The following is a 21784-nucleotide window of genomic DNA, read 5'->3' on the forward strand; positions in this document are numbered from 1 at the left end:
AGTTCCTACTATCTTTTAAACATTGCTTTTTTTTAATATAGTTTACGACTTCAATATGTGAGGCTCAAGACAAACGGACGAGTTTAAAAACTTACAGCTCTAAGAACTTGATCATTCCAAGTTTGTTAACTCAGCAAACTGTAAAATCCATGGGGGTCTCAACTTCCCACAGATAAACCCTTTACCATTTCTGGCGAACTTCTATCTTGGATGAGGGGATTGGCATGACTACATAGGGTAACCGAATAAATAAACAAACAAAAAAGGAAGATGGGGTTGGTGGATGGGCCGTTGGGGGGAGGTGAGATCAAATATGCAAATCAAATTTCATAGTGCGGAAGAATAATAAGGCAGTAATAGTTGGGGAATTTAACTGCCCACATTAACTGGGATTGTCTTATAGTCTGTAAGGTAGGGGTAAAAAGGAACAAATTTCTTAAATTGCGCGCAGTAGGTAGAAAAAGTTCAACAACTGAGGGGGCAGTTCTGGACCTAATATTTGGAAATAAACCCGGGCATGTGGATAGCACGTCAGTCGGGAAGCATTTGAGGAAGTGACCATAACTTAGTCAGATTTTGGATAGTTATGGAAAAGAACGAGGATAGGTCAGCAATAGAAGTTCTAACCTAGGGTAAGGCTAAATTTACTACAACAGAAAACAATTTGGCCCAAGTGGATTAGAAGTAGCTGCTTTCATATAAAACTAGTCAGTCAGATGACAGGGAGCTATTCAAGGAGCAAACAGTGAAAGTACAGGGCAAATATATTTCCATAAAGACAGTGTGGGATTAAGGCCAGAGAAGCCTGGCTGTCAAGGGACACAGGTAAAAGAACAAGGTGAAAGAGTGAGGTAAGGAGCTAGGAATGCTAAAATTGCCTGGGAAAGCATTGGAAAATAAAGGAAAACCCAAAAGCTTGTTTCAAATATATTCTTTGCTTTTCATAATTAGGGAATGCATAGGACCTGTTAAAGAACATGGAGGTAATGTGTTGACCCGGATGGCAAGGGCAGCCCTCAAACGTACTTTGTGCCATTCTTCACAATGGAAAAAGGATGACACAATAATGAATCAGGGCGGAGGACTGATGAAATATTAGAAGAAATTAACAGAGGAGATGCTGGTTAAACAGCCTTAAAAAAAAAAGGATAAATTTGCATGCCTGGATGGGATGAAGGCAAGGGAGGAGATATCAGGCGCTTTGGCTATAGCTGAACGGCCAAAGGATTGATAACATTGCCCCACTATTAAAAATGGAGAAAATTAGACCAGAAATTACAAGGCAATCATTCTAATGTCAATAACGAGAAAGAATTCGGAGGGGCAGATTATGTCTGTACTTAGAGCCATGGATTAATGAGGAATATTTAGTATGGATGCGTTGAAGGAAGGTAGCATTTGACAAATGGAAAGGAAACTATTAGAGAAAACAGGAGGAAAAATTAGAGAGGCAAGGTTCGATTATGGGCAGTCAGCATGGCTTTGTCAGAAGGTCATCATGCCTAACAATTCTGGTGGAATTTTTCAAAAACATGACCAGCTGTTTGGTTGTGGATAGGGCAGTTTATATGGATTCTAGCAAGGCCTTTGACAAGGTCTCACATGGGAAAACCAAAGAAAAAAGAAAAATGGAAAAGCTCATGGGAACCAGGGTATCTTGGCAAGTTGGATCCAAAATTGGTTTCTTAACAGTATGATGGCAGAAGGCTGTTCGTGTGACTGGAGCCCAGTGTGCAGCAGCATTCCACAGGGATCAGTGCTAGATCTCTTATAGTTTGTGACATTCATTAATATGATGAGTATGGGAATGTGGCGAGGGATGTTTGTAGCTAAGTTTGCAGATGATACAAAGACTGGGCAGGTGGTTGAGGGGTAAGAGGTGTTAGGTTACAGGAGAATATAAACAGATTGGTCAGATGGGCAGGTCAATGGCAATAGAATTTAACCATGATAAATGTGCGGTGATGCACTTTGGAAGAAGGAACAACTAAGGGACTACTCCAATGAATGGCAGGACACTAGGAAACTCAGAGGAACAGAGTGTTCTTGGGGTGTTTGTCCAGATCTCTGAACGTGGCAGAACAGGTTAATAGGGTAGATAAGGTAGTGTATGGATGCTTGCCTTTAATCAGGAGTGGCATAGATTATAAGAGCAGGGAGATCATGTTGCACATGTACAGAACTTTAGTTAAGCCACGGGCTGGAGTACTATGTGGAGTTTTCGTCACCACAATGTAGGAAGGATGTAACTGCACTGGAGTGGTACGGAGGAGATTCACCAGGATATTGTTTGGGATCTGACATTTCAACTATGAAGAGAGGTTGGGTAATCTTGGGATCTTTTCTTTGGAGCAGAAAAGGCTTTGGGAGTGATATTGGAGAGAAGAGAATTTGATCGAGGTGCGTCGATTATAAAAGGGGCATGGACAACGTGAATAGAAAGCAGTTGTTCCCCCTACTCAAACGGTCAATAACAAGGAGGCATATTTTTAAAAGTGAAAGGCAAGAGGTTTAGACAAGATTCAAGGGAAAAAAATCTTTTTTGACCAAAGAGTGGTGAGAGTCTGGAATGCACTACATGGTAGTTGACAAATGAAACCTCAACCTTAAAAAGTACTTGGATGAGCATTTGAAGTGTCATAACATTCAGGCCTGTGGGCCTAGTGCGAGAAAGTGGGACTAGTGCAGGGATTCGTATATTTTTGACAGTGCAGATCAACTGACTGAAGTGCCTCTTCTGAACTGCACGATTCTACGAAATCTGACCAAATCTTGAGGAAGTAACCGGGCATTTTGTTGAATGCACTTGATGTGGCCTACATGGACTTTAGCAAGGTTTCTCATAAGATCTATCATGGCAGAATATCCAAGGAAATATGGCATACTGGCTAAGAGGCAAAGGGTGATGGATTGTAGGTTGTTTCTGTTACTGGAAGTCTGTTTAAATTAGGGACTCTTCAGGACTGGGTGTTACCCTTGCTGATAATGGTGTACATTAACAATTTGAACTTAAATATCAAAGATATAAACAAGAAGTTTGCAGATGACAACAATTGATAGGACAGTAAACAGTGAAGATAGCTAGAGGCTGTAAGGTATCAACAGACAAGTCAGCTGACAGAGCAGTGACAAATGGAATTCAGAGTGAGAGTAAAAACGAGAGTGTAAGAACAAGCATTAAAACCTTTGGGGAGGACTAACAAGGCAAGAGACATACTGAATGGTAGAACTGGAAAGCACTGAAGTTCAGAGAAACCTTGGTGCGCATATCCACAAATTCATGAAGGTGGCAGGGCAGGTGGATAAGATGGTATATAGATTACTTTCCTTTATTAGCAGGAAGCGCAGAATGTAAAAATCAGAAAGATATGCTGGAACTATCTAAAACACTGGTTAGAACACATCTCGAATATTGAGTGTAGTTGTTCTGGGCACTGCATAGTAGTAGGATGTGACTGTACCGGACACAGTACAGGGAAATTTACTAGAAGGCTGCCTGGGCTGGAGGATGAGATATATGAGGAAAGACTAGATAGAAATAAGAGTAGGCGGCTATTTAGCCCCTCGAGCTTGTCAGCCATTCAGTAAAATCGTGGGCGATCTGTGATTCAACCCCAAAGTCTGCCTATGGCCCATATCCCTTAATATCTTTGCTGAGGAAAAATCCCAGATTTAAACTAACACCTGTTCCAGGATCAGCTGCCATTCATGGCAGTGTGTTCCAAACATCTACCACTCTGTGTATAGAAGTGCTTCCTGACATCTCTCCTGAATGGTCTGGCCCTGATTCTTTGACTGCACTCTCTAGTTCTAGAATTCCCAACCAGTAGAAATAGTTATCTTTACTGACCCTGACTTTTTCTATTAGTATATTAAAGACTGCCATCAGATCACCCCGTAACCTTCGAAATTGTACAGAAAACAATCCTAATTTGTATAATTTCTCATCATACCCGGACTACAGATGTTAAGTTATCATTCTTATAAACCCATGTTGTACTTCCTCCAAGGCCAATATATCCCTCCTAAGGTGAGGTGCCCAGATCAGCTCAGAATACTCCAAGTCTGGTCTAACCAGGGTTTTGTACAACCTGAGGTTGTTTTCCTTGGTGCAGTGACGATTGAGGGTGACCTGATCGTGGTATAAGACATTATAACAGGTACAGATAGAAATTGGGTTTTCCTAGCCACCCTATCGGTAGACAGACCAATAACTGGGAGCATAGATTTAAAGGTAGAGGACCAAGAAGAGAGTGGAGGAGAATTTTATTCACCCAGAGGATGGAGACAGACTGGAACTCACTACTTGAAAATGTGGTTGAGTTAGAAACCCCTATAATATTTAAGCAGTGTTTAGATATTCTGCTTAATTGCCAAAGCCTACAGGGCTGTGAGCCAAAAGCTAAAAAATGGAATCAATACAATCAAATCCTTGTTGACTGTGCAGACATGAAAGGATGAATAGCTTCCTTCTCTGCCATAAATGTCCTAAAGTACCTTTTGATTTGTACACCTTATTTAAGCTGTGAAATAACCTCAAAAGGAAATCACTCATTTTCTTGTATCACTCCAATTGGTCCCAAATTGAAGCATGCATTCCCCTAAAATCTTTTCGAATCATGCTTGAAATAATTATTTCTGAAACAGGAAGAATGTACCCACCTTGCAGGCTTTGGATTCATTTAAGTACCAAAACTTGACATGCCTGTTGCCAGTCGTAACAAAGAAACTGCTGTCTTCAGAGAAGGAAACAGCTATAACTTTATTGGAAACTTTATTAGATGCCACAGTGGAGTTTTTCTGTCAAAACAAGTGCATTTCTGTGAGTATTACCTTATGATCCCAGCTGATGTTATTGCTGGACAAATAAGATCCCAGAATTGAAACCTGGATCATGTTTTCTTTCAACAAAAAAGGGTCTCACAAATAGAAGCACACTGCAGATTTTGTCTTAACATTAAATAGAAGTGTATTAGCAATATGAAAAAACAAAATAAAATCAATCTTTGTACCACAAATTGAAATGAATTTTTAAACATACAGTAAAATATATAAAGCCACTAACCCCAAAGCACTGTTTATAAATTGAAAAGAAAAACTACACCCCAATACAGCACAAAGGTCGAGGAATTAATGTAAATCTCTCATATAAGACTCTACCACTTAATTGTAGCATGGTAGTACAATGAGGAAGAGTGGATTGTATTCATTCTTCGGTAAAGGAAAGTTGAATATGCAAGGTAATTCATAAAATAAGGAAAACATGAGTAACAAGTGAGAAGTATTTTGGTAGCTGCTGGCTTGCATTGTTACTGGCTATTATTCAATAATACATTGTCCTTTATAATTATACACAGCTTCCAATTCCAAACATTGTCAAGGACATGTGGATCTTCATACTAGATATGTGTGCCTTTTCTCTGTGGTTTAAACCTTGTGAACTTCTGACACAGTTTGTATCTAGATTTAATTACATTTGGCACAGAATGCAAAAGTCAAAAATGCACCAGACTGTGTTTGAACTCTTACCTTCCAATCCCAAACGTTCACAAGTTTATCATGCTGGAAGCCCACTGATACAATATACTTCATATTGGGGGAAAAAGATACACATGATACTCCATATTTATGGCACTGTAATTCAGCCACTTGCACTTTGTCAGACACATCCCAGACACGCACAGCAGGCATGTGACCACTCTATTTAAAAAGAAGTAAAACATACAGTAGGGATCAAACAGAATTTATTTCAGAACTCTAATCACATAGTAATAGAACTGTATAGCACCAGAACTGGCCATTCAGCCCACGATGTCATGCTGAACATGACCTCAAACAAACCTAATGCCTTCTGCCTGCCCTCAGTCCATATCCCTCCATGCCTTGCATATTCATGTGCTTATCCAGAAGTCCCTCAAATGCCCCTATCGTATCTGCCACTATGACCACCCCAGCAGCATGTTCCAGATTCCTGCACTCTCTGCAAAGGAAACTTGCCCCTCACATCTTTAGTAAAGCCTTTGACAGGGTCCCTTATGGCAGACTGGTACAAAAGTTGAAGTCACATCATATCAGGGATGAGCTGGCAAGATGGATTACAGACTGGCTTAGGCATAGGAGACAGAAGGTAGTGGTAGTGGAACGGAGGGTTGCGACTAGCGGTGTTCCACAGGGACCAATGCTTGGACCCCTGCTGTTTGTGGTCATGCTCATGAGAACATAAATGATTTGGAGGAAAACATGGCTGGTCGGATGAGCAAATTCACGGACAATAAAAAGATTAGTGCAGTTGCGGATAGTGAGGAGGACTGTCAGAGGATACAGCCGGATATAGATCAGTTGGAGGCATAGGCAGAAAAAATGGCAGATGGAATTTAATCTGGACAAATGTGAGGTGATGCATTTTGGAAGGTCAAGTACTGGTGGAAATTATACAGTGAATGGCAGAACCCTTAGGAGTATTGATATACAGAGAGATCTGGGTGTGCATGTCCACAGATCACTGAAGGTGGCAGTGCAGGTAGATAAGGTAGTAAAGAAAAGGCCTGTGGCATGCTTGCCTTCATTGGAAGGGGTATTGAGTACAAGGATAGAAAAGTTATGCTGCAGCTTTATTGAACTTTAATTAAGCCACACTTGGAATATTGCATACATTTCTGGTCACCACACGACCAAAAAGATGTGGATGCTTTGTAGAGGGTACAGAAAAGGTTTACCAGGATGTTCCATGCTATGCGAGATTTTAGCTATGAAGAAAGGTTGGACAGTTTGGGTTGGTTTTCACTGGAATGCAGTGGTTGAGGGGCAACCTGACAGAAGACGTTTAAAAGATTGTGAATAGCATGGATAGAGTGTAAAGTATGAGGCTTTCTCCAAGGGTGGAGGGGTCAGTTACTAGGGGGACACAGACCCAAGGTGCAAGGTGTGGGGGGTCTACAACAGATGTGTCAGGCACATTTTTCACACAAAGGGTGGTGAGTGCCTGAAACGTGCTGCCAGAGGTGGTAGTGGAGGCAGACACAATAACAGCATTCAAGAAACACCTGGATGAATACATGAATAGGAAGGGAATACAGGGTTACGGATCCTGTAAGTGAAGGCAGTTTTAATATGGAAGGACAAAGTGTGTTGGCACAGGCTTGGCGGGCTGAAGGGCATATTCCTGTGCTGTATTGTTCTTTGTATCTCCTATGAATTTTCTCCCTCTCATCTCAAATGCATGTATGCTCGTTTTGGACATATCAACTCTGGGGAAAAAGCTTCTGAGTGTCAACTCTATCGATGCATATCATAATTTTATACACTTCTATCAAGTCTCCTCTCAGCCTCCACCACTCCAGAGAAAATGACCCGAATTTTTCTAGCCTCTCCTTATTGCAAACACCCTCGTAAACCTCTTCCACACACTCTCCAAAGCCTCACCGTAAGACAATGTAGCAACCAGAATTGAACACACGACTCTAATTGGGGTCTAACCAAAGCCTTATAAAGCTGCAACATGACATCCTGACACTTGTACTCAATTTACTGACCAATAACGGCAAGCATGTCATAATACCTTCTTTATCAACCTGTATACTTGCATGGTCACTTTCAGGGAGCTATGAACTTGAACCCCAAGAATCCTCTGCACATCAATGCTGTTCAGGGTCCTGCCATTAACTGCATACTTTTCCTTAACATTTGAATGCCCAAAGTGCAGCATCTCACACTTAGCCTGACTAAACTTCATCTGCCACTTTGCCGCCGATATCTGCAACTGATCTATACTCTGCTGTATCCGTGGACAACCTTCTACACTGTGCCCAATTCCACCAATCTTTGTGTTGTCTGCAAACTTACTAATCCAGCCATCTAAATTTTCATCCATGTCAGTTATATTTGAAGGTTTTTTTGAGAGGATTTGTAGCTTGGGTTGTAGACAAGCTCGCCAAGTCGGGGTGTTTGGTTGCAGATGTTTCGTCACCCTGCTAGGTAACATAGTCAGTGTGCCTCCAGTGAAGTGTTGGTTGTTCTGTTCCACTTATTATTTATATACCTCAGTTTGCTGGGATGGTTGGCATCACTTCCGGTTGTTTTTCAGTGAGTTGTATATCAGGTCCAATTCAATGTGTTTGTTGATAGCGTTCCGGTTGGAATGCCAGGCCGAGGATTTCCCTGGCATGTCTCTGTTTAGTTCAGGCTATTATGGATGTGTTGTCCCAGTTGAATTTGTGTCCTTTGTTTGTCCATGTGTATTGAGACCACTGTGAATTGGTTGTGTCTCTTGGTGGCTAGTTGGTTTTCGTGTATCCTTATTGCCAGTTTTCTTCCAGTTTGGTCTATGCAATGTTTCTCACAGTCCTTGCATGGTATTTTGTGTATTATGTTAGTTTTATTGGTTGTGAATACGGGATCCTTTACGTTTGTCAGTAGCTGTCGCAGGGTGGTTGTTGGTTCGTGGGCTACCTGATACCTAGGGGTCTGAACATCTCTGATATGTCTCTGTTGCACAGTAGGGTGACTAGTATGTCTGGCCATGTTGCGTCTTTTTGTGGTGGTGTCGCGGAGGTAACAGCTGACTGTGCTTTTAGGGTATATTCAAACAAATCAACAAAACACCAATGGGATCCCCAATATCAGGACTGATTGCAGAAGCAGTATCACAAAAGGTTAGAATGAACATCACTTCCCACTACACAACTCAAACTCTGGGTCCACTACGTAGATGACACTTTCATGATTATCAAACACACAAGACTAGAAGAAACTCACCAACATAAACAACATCCTCACCGGAATAAAATTCACAAAAGAAAAGAACAATAACCGACTACCCTTTCTAGGCATAATGGTAGAACGCAAGAACAACAGGAAACTCCAGACTAGCATATACAGAAAGACCACATATACGGACCAGATACTTAAGTACACCAGCAACCACCCCAACAACCATAAACAGAGCTGCATCAGAACATTATTCAAACAGGCCACAACACACCACAGCATTCCGGAATTGCGCAAAGCAGAACAGGAGCACTTGTATGGAATTTTTAAAAGGAATGGATACCCAAAAAGCACACAATCTGCTGTTACCTCCGTGATAGACCACAACAAGACGACACAACACGGTCAGATACACTAGTCACCCTACCATACATCAGAGATGCATCAGGGATGACCACAAGACTACTCAGACCCCTAGGTATCAGGGTAACCAACAAACCACCCCGTGACAGCTACTGACAAACTTAAAAGAATCCCATACCCAAAATCAATAAAACCAACAGAACATACAAAATACCATGCCAGGGCTGTAAGAAACATTACACAGGCCAAACTGAATAAAAATAACAAGGATACATGAACACCACCTAACCACCAAGAGACACGACCAATTCTCACTGGTCTCAATACACACAAAGGAGGACACAAATTCGACTGGGATAACATATCTATAATAGCACTGCCCAAACAGAGACATGCCAGGAAATTCCTTGAGGCCTGGCATTCCAACCAGAACTCCATTAACAAACACATTGAACTGGATCTGATATACAAATCACTGAAAAACAGAACTGAAAGTAATGCCAACCACTTCAGGCATATAAATAACAAGTGGGACAAGACACCAACACTTTACCGGAGGCGCACTGACGACGTTACCTAGCAGGATGACAAAACATCTGCAACCAAACATACCAGCTCGGCGAGCAAGTCTACAACCTCAAGTCAGTTATATATAATTACAAACAGCAGAGGTCCCAGTACAGATCCCTGTTGAACACCAGTCACTTACCTCCAGCCTGAAAAATACACTTTCACCACTACCTTCTACGGGCAAGCCAATTCTGAATCCAAGCGACCAATGGATCCCATGTATCTCAATCTTCTGGATGAGCCTACCATCCGGGAACTTGTTGAAAGCCTTACCAAAATCCATGCAGACAACATCCACTGCTCTACCCTCAATCACCTTTGTCACCTCCTCAAAATATTCAATCAAATTAGTAAGACATGACCTGCCCCGCACAAAGCCATGTTGACTCTCCCTAATTAGGCCTTGCTTTTCCAAATGCACATAAATCCTATCCCTAAGAATTCCCTCTAATAGCTTCTCAACCACTAATCTGAAACTCACCTCTAAGTTTCCTGCATTATCTCTATTTCCCTTCTTGAACAGAAGAACAACAGTAGCTACTCGCCAATCCTCCAGGACCTCTCCAGTGGCTAGCAAGGATACAAAGATCTTGGTCAAAGCCCCAGCAACCTCCTCTCTTGCCTCTCTCAATAACCTGGGGTAGATACAATCAGGTCCTGGGGACTTATCCATCTTAATGCTCTTCAAGAGATCCAACACCACTTCCTTCTTGATCTCAAATTGCCTAGTCTATTAGCATGCCCCACATTAATCTCACTATCCTTCATATCTTTTTCCCATATAAAAACCAATGCAAAGTACTCATTTAGGGTCTCACCCACATACTCTGCCTCCAAGCACAAGTTCCATCATTTATCCATGAGTGGGCCTACCTTCTCCCTAGTTATCCTTTGGTTTTTAATGTATTTATAGAATGCCTTGGGATTCTCTTTAGCCCTACTTGCCAAGGTTATTTCATGGCCCCTTCTTGTTCTCCTAATTCCCTGCTTGAGTTCTTTCCTGCATTCTTTATATTCCTCAGGCTCTGGCCGATTTTAGCTGCCTAAACTGTGCCTATGCTTCTTTTTTCCCTTTTGACTAAATTCACAACCTCCCTCGTTATCCAAGGGTCACTTACTTTGCCATCCTTAATGGAGCATGCTGGTCCTGAACTTTCACCTTTGTACCTTCCCACAAGGTCCTGACTTATCTTTATTCATCACTGTCTTAAAACTGAAGGAGTTGTGATCATTTTTTCCCAAATTGCTCTCCCACTGAAAGATCAGTTTGCCAATACAAGGGCCAGTATGGCCCCTGCTCTAGTTGGACTATCCACATAGTGTTTCAAGAAACCCTCCTGGCTACGCTTAAATTCTGCCTTGTCTAAGTCTCTTGCTCTAAGGGAGTCCCAGTCAATATTGGGGGAATTTAAAGTCACTCTCTATGACAACTCCTATGTTATTGCATCCTTCCATAGCCTGCCTACATATTTATTCTTCAATGTCTCAGTGGCTATTGGGAGGCCTATAATATAATCCTATCATAGTGATTGCACCCATCTTACTTTTGAGCTCCACTCATATTGCTGGAGTGGATGAGCCCTTCTGTATGTCCTCTCCAAGTGCAGATGTGACATTTTCCCTGATTAGAAATGCAACTCCACCTCTTTTACCTTCTTTTCTATCTTGTCTAAACAATGAGCAGCCTGTCCTGTCCCCCTCTCAACCAAGTCTCTGTAATGGCTACAATATCATGTACTGATCCAGGCTCTAAGCTCATCTGCCTTACCTATAATATTCCTCGTGTATTTATTTCAACACTTCAGCCCATTAGTACCATCTACCCGTCTGTGCCTGACCTTCCTTTCTGACTTACTGGTCCTGACATCTACATTCCCCTCAATCCCTCCACTTGCTGACCTGTTGCTCTGGTTCCCAGCCCCTTGACACTCTAGTTTAAACCCGCCAGAGTAGCACTAGCAAACTTCCCAGCAAGTATATTGGTTCCGATCTAGTTTAGGGGCAATCCGTCCCTCTTGTACAGGTCACCCCTGCCTCAGAAGAGGTCCCAACAATCCAAGAACCTGAAACTCTACCCCCTGCACCAGCTCCTTAGCTACACATTCATCTGTCCTATGTTTCTATTCCTTGCCTCGCTAGTACACAACACTGGTAGTAAGCCAGAGATCACTACCCTCGAAGTCCTGCTTTCCAGCCTCTTTCCTAACTCCCTGTACTCACTCATCAGGACCTCAGCCCTCTTTCTACCTATGTCATTGGTATCAATGTGCACAATGACTTCCAGCTGCTCACCCTCCCCTTAAGAATTTCGTGCAACCACTCATATACGTCCTTGACCCTGGCAACAGGGAGGCCACACACCATGCTGGACTCTCGAACACAACCACAGAAACGTCTGTCTGTGCCCTTAATTAGCAGGTCTCCTAAGGTTTTGGAGTAGATCTGTAGCTCGGGTTGTGGGTGTTGAGGTTGGTTGGCTCGCCGAGCTGGTTTGTTGTTCCGCAGACGTTTCGTTACCATGCTTGGTAACATCGTCAGTGCAGCGGGTCTCCTACCACTATCGCTTGCTTGGATCTTGACCGGCCCTGCTCTAAAGCAGAGCCAGTTGTGGTGCCACAGGCCTGGCTGCTGCTCTTATACTCCGCTGAGAGGCTATCCCCCAACCCCTCAACAGTATACCCGAGAGAGGAGGGAATTAGCCACAGGAGACTCCTGCACCACCTGCCTGCTTTTCCTGGCAGTCACCCATCTACCTTACTGAACCTGTGGTGTGACCACCTCCCTGCTCCCTGTGTGCTCTTCATCACAAGAAGTTCCCTGACACAAAATTATCCCATTCTATTTCAATGTTTGTTGTTCAATTAAGTTAGAATCAAGGAAGAATTTCTTTCCGACATTGGAATTCTTTGGACTTCTCTGCTTCAATGTTGTGGATGTTGAAGTATTAAAATTTTTATAGTTTTGAAAGACTGATATATAGATTGAGGCGGGGGGAGCCAACAGCTATGGGGAACATACACAGGAGTACAGTGGAGGCCAAGATCATACCAAACATAATTATGTTTTTCTTATTCATTCACGGGATGTGGGCTTCGCTGACTTTGACTTCTCTTGATTAGAGATGAGCAAACCACATTTCCGTGGGTCTGGCATCACATGTAAGCCAGACAGGCAAGGATGGCAGCTTCCCTTTCTAAAGAACATTAGTGGACCAGGTGTGTTTTTCCAACAATCAATTCAAGGTCATCAGACTCAATTTCAGACTTTTAGTGAATTCAAATTCCACCATCTGCCATTGTGGAATTTGAACCCAGGTCCCCAGAACATTATCTGGATGTCTGGATTAATAGTCCAGTGATAATACCACTAGCCCATTGCCTCCCCTTTAATTGGAAAATTGTAACTTATGCATGCAGTCATTTTACAAACATACTCACCTCCCCAGTAACAAGATATTTTCCATCTGGCGAGAATGCCAAAGCACTGACTGCTTTTCTAAAAATCAAAAAAAAACATTAGGCCAATAATTGACTTGAAGCATTATTGGAATTTTCAAACAATACTGGTGGATTTGATACTTATGTTTACAGAGTCCAAACGCAAGAAAATCCAGGTATATCTGGCAACATAGAACTCTTGAAATGACAAGCTTCAGACACCGTAGTGCATAACATTACAAAAGCTACACACTATTTATTTAGAGCTTGTAATGACAATATCTTGGAGTTTTATTGGGATTAGTTTCTATTACTGGAAAAATAACAGACTCTTCCTTTATTTGCAAATCACAAACTTTAATGTTGTGGTTTAGAGGGGAACAAATTGAGAGGAAGTCTCAAACTAGCACTACATTTGAGAACGCAGTACCAAATAAAACAATTACAAGTCCAATGATTATCTTCCCCAAGTGCCAGAAATGATAACTCTCAGAAAGACAAGACAGGATGTGGAAAATAGCATTTTTAAGGCAATTAAATATGACTCAATGGCCATGACGTAACAGGATACATCCATACCCTGAAGCATCTCCCATTAGAAAACAGGACTACAGTACAGTCAGGGAGGAATGAAAGATTACTGAAATTCTGTTCTATTTTCCACTTTTCAACTGTTTCTACATTCAAACAATGTCTTGAACAACAGTGTTGCCTAGGCATTAACACTATTTGACTGCACCACACTAAATGCTATGCTTTGTTCTCCCTTACCTGGAGGCATTGAGAATGTGAGTCTGCTTATTTTTTTTGGGGTTACATAACACCACCACACACCTTTCAGGAAAAGAAGGAAAAAACAACTCATTATATTGCATAAATATAATTGTACCAAAAGATAAGGTAACAGATTAGTATTTGCTAGTCATTTACACAGGACTAACTAGAATACGTTAAGACGTTCAGCACAATTTTAGATCAATGTACAACATTATTAATTATATGGGAAAACAAGCAGTAATGCCATCTCTAGGGTCTCTGTTTTCTTGCTCAGTGAGTGTGTTGGCTCATTTTTAAATAAAAGGAAACTCAGATTGTGCAGTTTGATTTTTTAACCTGGAAAAGAAAAGATAATGAGTAAAACAACTTACCCTTAGATGACTACCCCTCACTCAGTTATTAAATGGAGTAAAACAGCTGTAAACATTTAGAGTCCTAGATTCATGATCAGAAATGGCCGTAACCCCACAAGCACAAGTCAGAGAAAAGGGCAGATTTAATACTGAGTGTCATTCTACAAGCTATTGCCAAAATAAAACAAAATGTTGGGCGGGCGGGGGGTGGTGCTGACAGGCTGTCTTGATTGTTTTTCCTTCAAGACCAAACGCAGAGATTTTATGACTTCTGGGCAGATATGACAATACTCACATTGAGGAAAGAAAGCAATATCCAATGTATATGCATGACAAAAACATAAATACATGGTGGGAGGCGATGGCCAAGTGGTATTATTGCTGGACTATTAATCCAGAGAACCAGATAATGTTCTGGGGACCCATGTTCAAATCCTGCCACATGGTGGAATTAGAATTCAATAAATATCTGGAATTAAGAATCATTGCAGATTGTCAGGAAAAACCCATTTGGCTCACTAATATCCTTTAGGGAAGGAAACTGCCATCCTTACCTTGTCTGGCCTACATGTGACTCCAGATCCACAGCACTGCGGTTGACTCTGAACTGCCCTCTGGGCAATTAGGGGTGGGCAATAAATGTTGCCTGGCCAGTGACACCCTCATCCCGTGAATGAATAAAGAAAAAAAATACATATAGTAACAATATATTGCATGCTTATTTTCAATTCATTGTTGAGATACATGCAAGGCCAGCATAAATTACCCACTCCAATTGAGGAGTGGGAAGTCTAATTCCTGAATGACTGCAGTGCGTATGCTGTAGATACACCTACAGTTCTAGGGACAGAATCAAGAATTTTGACCCAACAACAACAATCACCAATTAGTGGTAGAGGGGTAGACATTTATAGTTAAGGATGGGGTGCTGATTCAACCAGACTGATTTGTCTTGTATGCTTTAGAGCTTTGAGAGTTGTTTGAACTACATTCATCAAGCAGAGCGCTCAATACTCCAATAGACTTCCAATCTGAGACTTGCTCTCGTATCTTACAGCATTTACATAGTTGGTCGAGGCAAGTTTCTGAACACTCAGGATACTGATTACTATTGTAATAGTAATGGTGCTGAATAGGAGACAATTAGATTTTTTTTCTTGCTTGCGGTCATTCTCCGGCACAAGTGTTGCTTGCTACATACTGAGCTTGCATTTTGCCCAGACTGCTATAGGCCTGAATTGGTCCAATACTGTAGAGTTGTGAATGGTGTTGAGTATCTGTGAAATCAAACAGTCCTTATAGTCAAGGAACAATCAATCAATCATCGATGAAATACCCGAAAATGGTTTGGTTGAGGACTGGAGCTCTAAATAAACAACTCAAATAAATACCAGTCACATTTTCTTAGAATACACCCTTTTATAAAAAAAAAGGACAAACTGCAGCTTTGTGAAAGTGCGTCTGAAACTGATCATGAGCAACAGCAAGGGAGCCAGAGTTAGATAATCTGTGGAATGTCTATATAATATTAGATTTGACAGTTGCAACATGAGAGCAGCTCTTAGTAGAACTATATTGAAATGTTTTAGGTACAATACAAAATTAGTAGATACAGTAGACACGGTTATTTATTTCTCTAGGGGCGGCACGGTGGCTCAGTGGTTAGCACTGCTGCCTCATAGCACCAGGGACCCAGGTTCAATTCCACCCTCGGGCAACTGTGCGGAGTTTGCACATTCTCCCCGTGTATGCGTGGGTTTCCTCTGGGTACTCCAGTTTCCTCCCATAGTCCAAGGATGTGCAGGTTAGGTGGATTGGCCATGCTAAATTGCCCATAGTGTTCAGGGGTGTGTAGTTTAGATGGGTTATAGGGGGATGGATCTGGGTGGGATGCACCAATGGTCGGTGTGGACTTGTTGGGCCGAACGGCCTATTTCCACACCGTAGGGATTCTATGAATGATCTATGATTAACAGTACATCATATGGGCAAAAGCTCCAACTTTTGCAGTTAAGCAACTATGGTCAGCAAAAAAAATTAAAAGACCGTATCAAAGCTGAAAGATAGGTTTATACAAATCCAAGAAAAAGCAGAAATCTAGCTGAGCTATGAAAAGCAAAAAAGGAGCATATGTAAGGAAAGATGCAATTTTTAAAAATTGCACAGAATATCAAACAGTAATTGTTGCTCTCCCATGACGATTATAAAAACTAAGGGGAATGTGGGCTCTCGACCCTCAGCTATCACTATTATTGCTTACAAAATAAACCACAATTGTAGAATGGATTTTTTTTTAAAACCTGGTTGGGAGCCCAGCAGGCAGGAATTATCTTTGGGCATTATCTCTGGACAATAAAATTGCCATAGCCCCAAGGGACCACAGAGCTTCCCTTTCATTAGAGAGAAACGGCTGGTGGTCGTTTAACCCAAAGGGCACCACACATCAGGCAAGGAGAAAGGTTGAGGAGAGTCCTTCATGGTAACTTCAGCTGGAGCAAGAATTGAACCAACACTTTTGGCATCACAAGGCAGTCCAGTCGACTGAGCTAACAAATGCTATTTGACAAGGTTCTACACAAAACATTATTGTAAACAGAAAGACACGAACTGGACATTAACTTTGTGGTATGGGTAGGAAGTTGATATGTTCTGCATCCCAGAGTACTTAAGGAAATGGCAGGTGCATTGGTGAACATTTTCCAGCATTCTGTAGGCTCTGGAAGAATTCCAATGGACTGGAGGGCAGCTAATATAACTCCATGTATTTTAAAAAAAAAGGAAGGAGAGAGAACACAGGGAATTATAGGCCAGTTAGCCTGACATCGGTGGTGGGGAAAATGCTGGAGTCAATTATTAAGGATGTAATAACTGAACATTTGGAAAGCAGTGACAGAATTGGTCCAAGCCAGCATGGATTCACTACAGGAAAATAGTGCTGACAAATCTTCTGGAATTTTTTTGAGGATGTGACCAGTAGAATGGGCAAGGATGAATCAGTAGATGTTGTGTATCCGAAATTTCAAAAGGCTTTTGACAAGGTTCCACACAAGAGATTAATAAGCAAATTCAAAGCTCATTGTATCGGAGGTAATGCGTTGACGTGTATAGCAGAGAGTTGGAATAAATGGGTCATTTTCAGAGTAGCAAATGGTGACAAGTGGGGTGTCGCAGAGTTTGGTGCTGGGAACCTCGTTGTTCACAATATACGTTAATGAATTGGATGAAGGAATTGAATACAATATCTCCAAATTTGCTGACAACACTAAGCTAGTGTGTGCTGTGAAGAGGATGTGAAGATGCTACAGGGTGACTTGGATAGTGGGCTATTTGCCCACTGGCTGAGTGGGCAAATACTTGGCAAATGCAATGTAATGTGGATAAATGTGAGGTTAGCCACTTTGATGGCATAAACAGGAAGGCAGATTATTATCTGAACGGTGGCAGTTTAGGAAAATGTGAGGTGCAATGAGACCTGGGTGTCATGGTGGAACAGTTGGCACGTAAGTGCAACAGGTGGTGAGGAAAGCTAATGACATTCTGGCCTTCACAACAAAAGGATTGTAGTATACGAGTAGGGATGCCTTGCTGCAGTTATACAGGGATTTGTTGAGGCCACACCTTGAGTACTGTGTGAAATTTTACAGTCTCCTAGTCTGAGGAAGGACATTCTCCCGATTGATGGAGTCCAGCGTAGGTTCCCCAGACTGATTCCTGGGATGGCAGGACTAACATATGAAGACAGACTTGATTGACTGGGTTTGCACTGATGAAATGAAGAATGAGGAAGATCTCAAAAACATACAAAATCTTGATGGGACTCTGTGACTGGACAGCTAGATGTGGGATGAATGTTCCTGATGTTGGGAATGTCCAGAATTAGGGGTCACATTCTAAGAATAAAGGGGAAAGCCATTTAGGACTGAGATGAGGAAGAATTTCTTCACTCAGTTGTGAACCTGTAGAATTCTCTCCCACAGAAAGCTGTTGGGGCCAGTTCATAGAACATAGAACAGTACAGCACAGCACAGTACACAATGTTGTGCCGAACTTTTACCATAATCTTAAGGTCTATCTAACCTCCACCCCTATCTTATGCTATCATCCATATGCCTATCTAATAGCTGCTTAAATGCTCCTAACAAGGCCGAGTCCACTACCCTCTCCGGCAATGCATTCCACGCCCTGACCACTCTCTAAGTAAAGAGCCTACCTCTGACGTCTCCCCTATATCTACCTCCACTCACTTTAAAACTATGCCCCCTCATAATAGCTACCTCCATCCTAGGAAAAAGTCTCTGGCTGTCTACTCTATCTATACCTCTGATCATTTTGTACACTTCTATCAAGTCACCTCTCATCCTTCGTCGTTCTAAAAAGAAAAGCCCTAGCTCTCTCAACCTTTCCTCCTACAATCTTCCCTCATTCCAGGCAACATCCTGGTAAATCTCCTCTGCACCTTTTCCAACGCTTCCACATCTTTCCTGTAATGAGACTACCAGAACTGGACACAATACTCCAGATGTGGCCAAACTAGGTTTTTGTATAGCTGGAGCATAACTTCACTGCTCTTGAACTCAATCCCTCTATTAATGAAAGAGAAGTTCATTAGATATATTCAAGAGGGAGCTCATCATGGCCCTTGGGGCTAAAGGGATCAAGGGATATTGGTAGACGGCAGGAATGGGATACTGAAATGACTATATTGAATGGTGGTGCAGGCTCAAAGGGCCGAAATGGCCTACTCCAACACCTATTTTCTCTGTTGTGCATGTCTGTCTTCAAGTGAAAGAACAACATTCGGGGAGGGGGAGGAAAAAAGCAAATACACTAAGTGTACAATAATTATACTAAAATTAATTTGCAAAGGTGAAGTCACTATAGAAGTCAGAAAAAAAAAAAGAGAGAATGGGTACTGCTTAGTCATATCAAGTAGAGACTTTTCACAGCCTTGCTGCATTTTAAGACTTGAGTAACTCTTGGTCACACCCAAAGCCTGGTTTCCACTTAAGTCTAGAAACATGTCCAAATCAAACTGAACTCTCAATTACAGGGAATGATCAAAATAGACACACCTATGTTTATCCTGCTGTTATGATATTTAGCTCCTGTTAGTTAGATATTACCTTTATTAGAATACTTTCCTCAAGTTAAACCACAATTTTGTATGTTATGTAGTAAAACTGCTTAAAATCCATTTCTGAATAGTTAAATGCAATTTTGCAATTGCTTCTCAGCTAAGCTAATTTTGAAGGCATGATGGTTAGGAGATTACAAGGCACTAATCAAATCAATCTGTTTTGAAAAATATATTGCAAGTCATTAACATTGAACAACACAAGCTTTGAATAGAAATGTCATCCTTTAAAGCCAAAGTGATAAATATTTGCACATTAAAACAAAACCACAATACTGCAAAAGTTGAAAATCCAAAATCAACAGGTAATGTTATAACTATTTAGCAGGTCAGGCTGTCTGTGGAGAAAGTAAGTTAACACTTTGAGTCTTATGGCTCAAAGACCATAAAGACATGTTAACTTTTTTTCTCTCTCCACAGATGCTGCCAGACTTGCTAAGTTTCTCCAGATTTTGTGTTTGATGTAAACTTTAAACTATTTTCTAGCCTACCAAGACTACATTTTTTATCAACATCACACTGCAGTTTTCTGCATTAATCCATATGGTCTTAAGCAAGGGAATGAAAGGTAGGAATGTGGATTTCAGGTTGCAATCAGATCACTCATGGCCTTGTTAAATGGTGGAGCAGGCTCAAGGGGCTGAATGGCCTACTCTTATTCCTTGCTTGAGTGGTCATATCCCTTTCTAATCAATTTTTCCCTTCTCTAGCCTTAAGAATATTTAATATATTTATTTATAAGTATCACCGCAGAACAAGATCAGCAGCGATTCAGAAACAGAACTACACTCCCTAGTAGATCCTTTTCACTGTAGCATGAATTAATTAATTTCCATCAACATACTAAAAAAAGGACAGGGCAAGGTTTGCAGGGTATTAGAAAAACAATAAAATGTTAAATTACAATCGACAGTACTGGACAAGAAATCTTTACGTCTCAAATGAACATCAGTTAAATGCTGGTGAGTAGAGCTTCATGATCCTTGAACTGGGGCAATTTGGGATCAGCTGTTTAGATTAGGTTTACTGGTTCTCACCACAAACTAGTTACCTACAATATCTATAGTACATGCCTTACCCAAATTCATTCCTGCCATACTATCAACAATGCATTTTGCCGCTGTTGCGTATATTTCTTGAACATTTACCAAAAAAATTTTGCAGTATTACATGTACAAATAAGCATTATTGTCATAACAATGTTGTAACCATTAACAAATGTAAAACAGTGAGGTCCAGTAACAGTAAGATCAGAATTAATTAATCTAATAACATCTACTATTGTGTTGATTGTTTATAAACCATTTAATTCAAGTGCCACTTGTGAAATATAAATTTCCTGGAACTGCACGATTCATACATGGAACTGGAGTTCCAGTAAATTGAGTTCCCACAGGCTTCATTCCCTTACATTCATTTTCAAGTTTAATTAAGGTACTGCTCTTGTTCTCACTAACATTTGTATTTTGATTACGGACATTGCAAGTAAAAAAAAAGTCAAAGAGAATGCTTCACTGAAAATTTAGGTGCATATTGTCAAGTGCTCTCTAAAAGGTGAGTCCTAAGAATCATAAGGTCATACTGCATGGAAACAGACTCTTCGTTCCAATTTGTCCATGCCAACCATGTTACCCAAACTAAACTAATCCCATTTGCCTGCATTTGACCCATATCCCGCTAAACCTGTCCTATTTGAATAACTGCCCAAATGTCTCTTCAATGTCGTAACTGTGACTGCATCGACAGCTTCCTCTGGAAGTGCATCCACATACGAGACACCCTCTGAGAAAAAAATTGCTCCTCAGGTCAGATTTTAAAGATTTTAAAAAGGAAAATACACCCTTCAGTTTCGAACTCCTCAACTCTGGGAAAAGAGCAAAAAGAACAAAAGAGAAGTATAGCACAGGAACAGGCCCTTCAGCCCTCCAAGCCTGTGCCAATCAAGCTCTAACCAAACTAAAAAACAAACCATCTGCCCCCATACGGTCCCTATCCCTCTATTCTCTCTCTATTCATGTAACCATCCAGATGCCTCTTAAAATGTCGGTAAAATGCGTGCTTGCACCACCTCTTCTGGCAGTGTGTTCCAGGCTCCTACCACTCTGTGAAAAACATCCCTCGCACATCTTCCTTAAACTTTCCCCTTCTCACCTTGAACCTGTGACCCCTTGTAATTGAAACCCTGGGGAAAAAGCCCCTGACTATCCACCCTATGTCTCTCAATTTCGTAGACCTCTATTTGGTCTCCTCTCAGCTGCGGTCTTTCCAGTGAAAACGATACTAGTTTTTTTAACCTTTCCTCATAGCCAATGCCTTCAAGACCAGGTAGCACCCTAGTGATAGTAGGAACTGCAGATGCTGGAGAATCTGAGAATAACAAGGTGAAGAGCTGGATGAACACAGCAGGCTAAGCAGCATCAGAGGAGCAGGAAAGATGACGTTTC

The 21784-nt window shown here is 41.4% G+C and overlaps 1 protein-coding gene across 1 annotated transcript in view; it reads right to left on the reverse strand.

Annotated features, from left to right (window-relative positions):
* Positions 1 to 21784, reverse strand: part of LOC109913188 (mitogen-activated protein kinase-binding protein 1-like) — a 148136-nt gene that overhangs the window by 102337 nt on the left and 24015 nt on the right. The window contains exons 3-6 of the mRNA XM_048618239.1: positions 13848 to 13910; positions 13077 to 13134; positions 5530 to 5700; positions 4663 to 4800 (exon numbers count right to left, since the gene is read on the reverse strand). Of these exons, the coding sequence (XP_048474196.1) occupies positions 4663 to 4800; positions 5530 to 5700; positions 13077 to 13134; positions 13848 to 13910 (430 nt within the window). The remainder of the gene's footprint in view (positions 1 to 4662; positions 4801 to 5529; positions 5701 to 13076; positions 13135 to 13847; positions 13911 to 21784) is intronic.

The sequence above is a fragment of the Rhincodon typus genome, chromosome 39, assembly GCF_021869965.1.
Source record: "Rhincodon typus isolate 14 chromosome 39, sRhiTyp1.1, whole genome shotgun sequence".
Lineage (NCBI taxonomy): Eukaryota > Metazoa > Chordata > Chondrichthyes > Orectolobiformes > Rhincodontidae > Rhincodon > Rhincodon typus.